An 8,233-nucleotide genomic window follows, 5' to 3' on the forward strand; every position below is an offset into this window, starting at 1 on the left:
CGGCGCTGCGGTGCTGACCGCCGCCGCCTGCGGCGGTCAGGGATGGGAAGTCGGAGGCATCAAAGGCGGGGGCTTCATGGCCGCCGCCGCCGTGCTGCTGCTGCTCCTGCCGCCCTCCCGTCTTGTTGAGCATCGACAGCAGGTCTCCCGAAGGCGCGCCAAAGCCCGAGGCGCCGCCTGGGCAGGGCAACAGGGGGCGTGGCAGCGCGGGCCGGGTCGGGGCAGGGGAGACTATGGCTCAGCAGGTATGACGCAGGCGGAGGGGGCTACGTGAGGCTGGGGAACGCAGCACAGGGCTGAGCAGAGGCGCGGCGCAGCGGCGCCGGCAGGCACACGGCAGCGCGTGGCGGCGGGCAGGCCGCTGCCGGGGCGGCCGCCGGCGGCCGGCGCGCGCACGCTCACCCGCTCCCAGCCCGCTTAGGCCGCCAAGCCTGCCTCCCAGGCCGCTGAGGCCCGGCATGCCCGCCTGCGCGGCGCCGGGGCGCCCCTGCAGCGCCGCCAGGTTGGCGCTATACCCTCCCAGCGCGCCGGCAGGCAGCCCCACGCCGCCCACGGTGGCGTTGCGGTTGGCCAGCCCCTGCTGCGTGAGCGCGGGGTTGAGGCCCGCCACGCCGCCGCCGCCCAGGCCCGACCGCCCCACGCCCGCCAGCCCTGCAGGCGGCGGTGGCGGCGCGAGCAGCGGTTGGGGCCGGCCTTGGCATGCGGGCTGCTGGGTGCCCGCCGCGCCCGCTGCGCTGCAGACACAGCTGCCGCTGAGGGGCAGCCAGCATGCATCAGCAACCAGCGCCCGATCTGCCACCACGCAGCCACCATGCACACGTGACATGCACACACATACGCGCCCGGCTCGCCGGCGGCCCGCCTCACCGTTGACGCCGGCAAACTGCTGCCCCGGCAGGCCCACGCGCCCTCCCGGCGCCTGCCCCAGCCCCAGCTGCTGTAGGTTTGGCGCCAGGCCGCCGCCCGCGCCTAGCCGCTGCTGCGCGCCGAGCGCCGCCGCCTGGCCTCCGACGGCGCCTTGCAGGCCACCCATCCCCGGCCTGCGGCAGGGAGGCATGCAAACAGGGCGGTGTGCGACCGGCTGGCCATAGCGTTTGAGCCACACACAAACCGGGTCGCGGGAAAAGGGTGTGTGTGCGCTGCTTCACAAAACAGGCTCGGGGCGGGTGGCTGCGATGCCAGGCCTACTCACACGACCCAGAGCAGGCTGCATGCCTGCTCCCCCGCTGCGCCACCCACCTGCCGGCCTGCAGTGGGTTCTGCAGCCCAAAGGTGCCGGCCTGGAGCGACTGCAGCGCTTGCATGTTGCTGCCGAGGCCGGGGAAGCCGCCTCCTGTGGCGGCGCCGCCGCCCGGCTGGCCTTGCCCCTGGAACTGCGCAAACCTGCCGTCCAGGCCCTGATTCGTGTTCAACATGCTACGACAACCCTGTCCTCTGCCGCGCTCTCGCCCTGCAGGCAAAGGGGTGGTGGGGCATTGGTGTGGCGGGGAGCTCCCGCAGGCCGTCTGCACGCTGGCCCCGCAGCTGCAGCTGCTGGTAGAGGCCCGAGGGCTCTGCCAAGGCCCTACAGGCCGCCGGCTGGCAGGCAGAGCCCCAAAACGGCGGTGGCAGGGCTGATCCTGTCGCCGGCGCCCACCACGCTCCTCCAGCGCTGCCTTTTGAACGGCTGACGGACGACGGGCGCCACACCGCACCTCATAGACGCGCTCTCAAGCCAGGCAGCCGCTCAGCACAGTGCTTCGCAAGAAGGGGGGTTGCCGGTGCGTGGTTGGTGTTTGGCTGCCCTTAAAATTTGAGCCTGCGGCAGGCAAGGGCGGGGAGGGGCCTCCGCCCATCATCTCTGCCATGTCAGCCAAGGATGGCGCCATTTGAGAGCTCCTGGGACGCCGCATTGCACCAGGCAGCGATCCCACATTCTGCTGGCAAGACCCCTGGGCCGCCAGAGAGGGCCTCCCACATCAAGCACCACTGCATTTGCTCGCTCAGGAGCCCCGGGCACAGCAGCAATGGCAGATTCTTGGGAGGACTGGGAGACAGAGGAGCCTGTAGTTCCAGGCATCCCTGCGGCCCCCCAGGCGGAGGCAAGCAAGTCCAAGTTTGTGGGCGAGGACGAGGGCGAGGAGGAGGACCCCAAATGGAAGGCCAACGTGCCGGCCCCGCAGCAGGTGCGGCCGCCGCGGCGCTGCCGCCCTGCCGCACTCACCAGCGCTCCCGCCGCTGCGCCGCCGCCGCTCGCGCCGCCACTGGCCTCTGCAAGGCACAGCCGCCAGCAGCAGGCCGGCGTCTGCCGCCGGATCCGGCAGGGCACCCATGGCCTCGTCCGTCCTGCAAAGGGGATACCGCATGCGGCAGCCGTAGCGGTGCTTACCTTTGCTGCTCTCGCTCCTCCCCCTCCTGCTGCCGCGGTTGCATTCAGCTCACACACCCTCCTCCCTGCTTCCCCGCACGCCTGCCGCAGGCCAAGGACAAGAAGGGGGTCAGCAAGTACGACGAGAGCAAGGGGGCGCAGCAGCGGGGCGGCGACGACACGCCGCTGGACGACCCGATTGCCGAGAAGCTGCGGCAGCAGCGGCTCATAGAGGAGGCAGACTATCAGGCCACCATCGAGCTGTTTGGCAAGGGTGGGCGGCCTAGGAGGGCAGGGACAGGGAAGGGAGGGGAAGGAAAGACAGGGCAGGGGTGGGCAAGAGGAGTGGGTAGGCCGCCAGGCGTCGCCGTGCCCCGGCACGCCGCAGAGCGACCGTGGAGGCGTTTGTGTGGCATGCCGCTTCCGCGCCGGCCTGCTCGCTCGCGCTTCTGCATCGCCCGTTCGGCTTGCGACCGCTGCCGGCTGTCGCGCCCGTCTGCCGTCACCCGCGGCTGCCCGCTGGCTGTCCCGCCTGCCCGCCTGCCGCAGGGCGCGACCTGGAGGACTTCATCCCCAAGTCAGCCAAGGACTTTGAGGAGTTTGGGAAGCTGGTGGCGGGCAAGCACATGCTGCCTCACGCCAAGGCGGGGCACTACAAGGCCGCCGTCAAGTCCCTGCTCAAGGTCGCGCTCCAGGTGAGCGCGTTCCTCACGAGTGGCACCCGTCGCGCAGGCTGCACGCCGCGATGGCAGGCTGCGAGCGCCTGCTTTCACAAAGGCTGGCGCCTGCCGCCGCGCTGCACCGGCGGGGTCGCCAGCCGTGAGCGCTGGCGCCTGCTGGTGGCTGCGCTGCAGATGATGAGCGCGCAGGAGGTCAAGGATGTCGAGACGTGTGTGGCGGGTGAGCTGGGCGGCTGGGGAGAGGCAGGGGCGGGTGGGGAGAGGCAGGGAGGCGGTGATGCGTGTGCATGCTCCTGCTGGCCTGCGGAGGCGCATGCCGGCACGCCGAGGCAGGTGCAGCAGCCCTCTGTTGGCGCCACGGGCGCCTCCACGCTGCGCACGCCGCACATTGTAACTGTGTCGCAAGTTTTTGCGGATATGCAGACTGTAGACACAAAAAGCGACAAGCACCCTGCTTCCCCCCCCACGCCTGCAGGCATCCGCGCCGAGAAGCTCAAGGAGGAGAAGGCGGCGCAGGGAGGAAAGAAGACGACCAAGAAGGCGACGCTCAATGTGGGGCGCAGCGGCGGCGCGGCAGGTGCGGGGCCGGCGGGCGTTGTGAGCGGGCGGGGCATGGCAGGGGTTGCTGCCATTCGCATGCTGGGCAGGGCCAGGGGGTGGCGCAGGCCTGGGGCGGCCTGTGCACCGACTGCGGCCCGCACGGGCCTCAGGTCGGCACTTGCTCCCCAGCTCGGCAGGCGCAGCCTCGGCTGCATCTGACGCAGGGGGGGGTCCTCCAGCTCATCAGCCCGCCCTCCTGCCTGCCTCATTCTGCACTGTGTCCAAGCCCTTGACCCCGTGCTGCCTGCAGGCTTGGATGACTATGTGTTTGACGACGCCGGTGCGCCTGCTGGGCTGCCTGCCTGCTGTGCTGCCTCCCTGCTGTTGTCGCCCGTGTCTCTGCATCCTTCTTGTGCTTGGCGGCGTCTTGTGCTTGGCGGCCTGCTCTGCTTGCTGCATCGCCGCCTCACGCCTCCGCCGCTTCCCTCCTTTGCAGGCGACGGCGATGACTTTGACTTTATGTGAGAGGCTGGCAGCCGGCAGGCAGGCAACCATCCTCGTCAGCAGCCAGTGGCAGCGTTGGGCCGGTAGCAGCAGGGGCAGCAGCCTGCCGTCGAGCAGCGGCGGCGGCAGCTGGCGACGCTCGCGGCTGGGATCTGGCCTGCGGCACCAGCCCCCGTTCCTGCCCTGCAACACACACACACACACACACACACACACAGCCAGCTTGCCGTGCAGATCAGGGCCCTTGATATGTGCCCCTGCTCTGCACCACACCCTCCTCCCACTCGCACCCCCATTTTTTTAACGGGTGGTGCAAGCCGGGTCGGCGACGTGCCGGTCTGGGCTCACCCACTTGCATTTTATTGGCTCATCCAGTTGCCTCTGGGCTAATCACCATCGGCCAACACCAGTCGTAGCGGGAAGTTTGCTGTTTGTAAGACGAAGAAAGTGCGCAGGCCATACATGTGTGTCAGGCGGGATGCCCTTCCTGGCTGCCGCCGCCGTACGCGGGGGGGAGACGGTTGGATGGGAAGGAGACACCATGGGGCGACGCGGGGCAGCCGTCGCTCTCTCTCTGGTGTGTTTCTCTCAAGAGACCCATTCCTGCGGCTGTGACCGGTCCTGTGTGTGGCAGCTTGAGTGGTACCGCCCCGATACCTCATCCATCAGAAGGTGCTCTCGGCTCCCAATTGTGCCTGAACACCAACAGGAGCTGGCAAGTGGCCAAATGATTCAGCAGAGGACCACGCAGCTTCCAGGCGGGGCGGCGGCAGACCCAGCAGCGGAAGCGGGAGGCGGCGGCCAAGTGCGCGGCGCGGCGGCAGGCAGCGGCCATGCGGCGACGTCACAAGGGAAACCAGTGAGGCACTGTAAGCAGGCTCTTTTTGATCCCACCCAGCCATGAGTGCCGGCGGCGGCGTGGGGGCTGGGTGTGGTGTGCACAGCATCAGGAGGAGGAGACCGTCACCGCGTGCCCGCCGCCGCCCGGCTGGCAGCGGTCCGTCATCTGCCTGATGCTAGCGCGCTTGCTCCCTCTAGCTTCAAAGCACGTTGCACACGCTGCCTGCGGCGTCCTGCCTGTGCCGAGGGCCTTCTTGCTGCAGCGCAGTTTGAGGCCGAGAGGCTGCACCTCTGGCGCTGCTGGCACACGGCCCAATGCCTCCTACAGTCCGTTGAAACATGCCTCCACGGAGGCAGGAGGTGTCCAGCGCCTCTGACAGCGATGACGACTTTGGAAGTGAGCCCAGTGACAGTGAGGAGGAGCCGCAGAAGAAGGAATGGGTGAGAACACGCAGCGGAGTGCTGTTATTATTGCAGCGAGCGGCCGGCCGCACCCAGTCCGCCACCGCTCCCGCCACCTCCAGCCGCCTGCTGGCGCCGCTGCACCACGCCTTCGTCTCACAGTGCCCTCTGCTGCTGGGTGTGGACTTTGCACCCGCTGCAGAACACCTACTGCCAGGCCTGTGGCAGCTTCGAGTTCGAGCCAGGCGAGGCGCCGTGGCGCTGCTCCGCCTGCCCCCAGCAGTTCCACCGCGCCTGCCTGACGGGCAAGGAGCGCGGGTCGGCGGGCCGCCCCGGCGCGCGCTGGGTGTGCCCGCTGTGCGCGCGGCACGAGCGGCTGGGGCGCGGCATCGACGCCATCCTGGCGTGCCGCGGGGGCGGTACCGGCAAGGAGTACCGCATAAAATTCGCGGGACGCTCCCACCTGCACACCGAGTGGGTGCGCGTGTCGGAGCTGGAGGCGGCCGCCGCACTCTTCCCGGGGCTGCGCCTCCGCCTCAAGACCTTTGAGAAGAAGCGGGCCGCGGCGCTGCTGACTCAGGTGGGTGCTTGGGGTGGGCGGGGAGGCCTGGGAGCCGCCCTGCTCTCCACCACAACGGCTTGATGCGTCCTTGCTGCCGCATCGTCATCTAATTACCTTCCTGCTGTGAGAGGTGGGGCTGGTGCTTGTAAGGTGGCCCCCTCTCTCCCCTGACTGCCCACTCAAGGGAGCCCCGTGTGTGCCTCACGTGCCCCGCCCCGCCTGCCCCGCCTGCCTGTGGTGCAGGCAGATGACGAGTTGGTGGAGGGGGTCAAGCCGGCCTGGCTGGAGGTGGAGCGTGTGATCGCAGAGCGCACAGTGGGCAGCGGCGGCGGTGGCGCAGCAGCAGGAGGAGGAGACGGCGGCGGCGGAGGAGGGGCAGGCGGGGGCGCGGGGGGAGCAGCAGCAGCAGCAGGAGCAGGGGCCGGCGACGCGCACGAGGGCGGCGGCGGGGACGCTGCCGTACCGCCCAGGCTGCAGTACGGGCAGCACAAGCAGTACCTGTGCAAGTGGCGGGAGCTGCCGTACAGCGAGTGCACCTGGGAGGAGGAAAGCGACATCTCGGAGTACCGCCACCTAATCCAGCAGTACAGGTGGGGCAGCCCGCGGTACCGGTCCGCGGCAGGCAACCGGGGCAGCCGCTGCAGCCGTGCTTCGCCTCCCTGCGCTGCCAGCCTGCCCACCGCCGCTGCCGCCGCCTCTGGCCGCGCGTTTGCCTGTCCCTGCTTCAGGCAGCGGGTGCCTATTGGCGAGATCCAGCTGCAGCTGCCCTCTCCGCCTGCCGGCGCCCCGCAGCAGCAGGCGCAGCAGCAGGGCGAGGCAGCGGCGCAGACCGGGGCAGAGGCCGAGGCGGCTGCAGGCTGGTGGGATGGGGCTGGGCCCGACGGCGGCAGCCAGGGCGGCTCTCAGGCCCGCCGCTTTGCCGCCACCCCCGCCTTTCTACTTGGCCAGCTGCACCCTTACCAGGTATGAGGCAGCCAGCTGGGCACAGGGTCCAGCTGCGGTGCCCGGGCGGGGCTGCGTGCTGCGCCAGGCCTGGCAGGGGGCTAGCGGCAGGCGGAGGGTGCTGTGGGGTGGGTGGGGATGGGGGCAGCGCAGGGCAGGATGGGTGGCAAAGCCAGAGGAGGCGGCCCCCAGCTGCCGAGCTGCTTCTACTGCCTTGGGTGCCTGCTCATTTGGCGCCAGCTCAGCACGGTCGGAAGCCGGGAGACCTTCTGCTGCCCGAGCACCTGCCTCCGCCGCCGCCCCCTCCCTTCCGCTCTCATCCGCCGCGGCCCGCGCCGCCTGCGCCGCCGCCCCTCCCTTGTGCAGCTGGAGGGGCTTAATTGGCTGTACCAGGGGTGGAAAGCAGGCACCAGCCTCATCCTAGCGGACGATATGGGGCTCGGGAAGACAGTGCAGGTATGGGGAGGAGAGGCGTGTGAACTGTTTGTGTGTGGGGTAGTGGTGTGGAAAGGGCATGGGGGAGTGCTCGGGCTGCCTCTGACAAGACAGGCAGGCGCTCCCAACCATGCGCTCTCCGCTGTTCCCTCATTCGGCGCACCCCGGCCCTGCCTCAGCTCCTGCTGCCCCTGCAAACCGCGCCCCACCCCATCCCTGCCCGCCAGGCGATCGCCTACCTGGCAGCTCTCAGCCACGAGGCGTCGAGCGTGGCGGCGCGCGGCGGCGTCGGCCCGCCGCCCCTCCCGCACCTCGTCGTCGTCCCGCTGTCCACGCTGCCCAACTGGCAGCGCGAGTTTGCGCGCTTCGCGCCACAGCTCAATGTGGTGGCCCTGACCGGCAACGCCGAGGTGGGGTGCTGGGAGGGCGGGCGTGGTACGGGCGGTGGTGACTTCGCGCAGCGCGGCTGCGTGGGCGTGCACGCTGCGGGCGCGCCGGCGCTGCGGGGCGGCCAGCCACGCAGCTTGCTCACCCTGAAACCTGTGCATGTGTGTGTGCATTGATGAGCGTGTGTCTGTGTGTATGGATGTGTGCATTGATGTGTGTGTGTGTGTGTGTGTGTGTGCAGGCGCGGGCCACCATCAAGGAGTATGAGCTGTTTGGGCGGGGCCTGGGCGCGCGCACCATACAGGCCGGAGGTGGGCAGCCGGCGGGGCCGGCGGCGGTGGGATGGGCAGACGCTGATGGCGGGGTGGGGGCGCTTTCCGCCAAGCGCTTTGGGGGGCGCTGGGCGCAGCCCGCCCACCCCCTGCTCCCAGCCCTGGGCCGCCACCGCCTGTGGAGGCCTCCCTTCCTCAGCGCCCGCCCCGTCACCGCACCCCTCACCTGCCGCCCGGCCGCCCTGCTGCCTGTGGGGGCGTCCTTTCTCGTGATTGCCCTTCTCTGGCCCGGGAGGTCTACAAGGCGGCGGGGCTTTTCAAC

At 70.0% G+C, this 8,233-nt stretch overlaps 3 protein-coding genes across 3 annotated transcripts in view; 2 read left to right on the forward strand and 1 right to left on the reverse strand.

Annotated features, from left to right (window-relative positions):
• The window catches only part of CHLNCDRAFT_144732 (expressed protein), a gene marked incomplete at both ends in the record, with an annotated part of 1,636 nt that extends 221 nt beyond the window's left edge, over window positions 1-1,415 (reverse strand). Inside the window, 4 exons of the mRNA XM_005848352.1 lie at window positions 19-177; window positions 403-651; window positions 868-1,040; window positions 1,240-1,415. Coding sequence (XP_005848414.1) covers window positions 19-177; window positions 403-651; window positions 868-1,040; window positions 1,240-1,415 — 757 coding nt within the window. The remainder of the gene's footprint in view (window positions 1-18; window positions 178-402; window positions 652-867; window positions 1,041-1,239) is intronic.
• Window positions 1,416-2,006: 591 nt separating this feature from the next.
• Window positions 2,007-4,092, forward strand: CHLNCDRAFT_144733 (hypothetical protein; the record flags this gene model as incomplete). Its single annotated transcript, XM_005848158.1, has 7 exons — window positions 2,007-2,165; window positions 2,459-2,621; window positions 2,897-3,042; window positions 3,202-3,247; window positions 3,503-3,604; window positions 3,878-3,907; window positions 4,064-4,092. The coding sequence occupies 7 exons, from the start codon at window positions 2,007-2,009 to the stop codon at window positions 4,090-4,092; spliced, it is 675 nt and encodes a 224-aa protein (XP_005848220.1).
• A 1,158-nt stretch (window positions 4,093-5,250) lies between these two features.
• CHLNCDRAFT_144734 (hypothetical protein) overlaps window positions 5,251-8,233 on the forward strand; it is a gene marked incomplete at both ends in the record, with an annotated part of 12,735 nt that continues 9,752 nt past the window's right edge. The window contains 7 exons of the mRNA XM_005848159.1: window positions 5,251-5,352; window positions 5,516-5,893; window positions 6,119-6,465; window positions 6,604-6,838; window positions 7,184-7,273; window positions 7,480-7,662; window positions 7,881-7,976. Coding sequence (XP_005848221.1) covers window positions 5,251-5,352; window positions 5,516-5,893; window positions 6,119-6,465; window positions 6,604-6,838; window positions 7,184-7,273; window positions 7,480-7,662; window positions 7,881-7,976 — 1,431 coding nt within the window. The remainder of the gene's footprint in view (window positions 5,353-5,515; window positions 5,894-6,118; window positions 6,466-6,603; window positions 6,839-7,183; window positions 7,274-7,479; window positions 7,663-7,880; window positions 7,977-8,233) is intronic.

This window comes from Chlorella variabilis (assembly GCF_000147415.1).
Source record: "Chlorella variabilis unplaced genomic scaffold CHLNCscaffold_8, whole genome shotgun sequence".
In the NCBI taxonomy this organism is placed as follows: domain Eukaryota; kingdom Viridiplantae; phylum Chlorophyta; class Trebouxiophyceae; order Chlorellales; family Chlorellaceae; genus Chlorella; species Chlorella variabilis.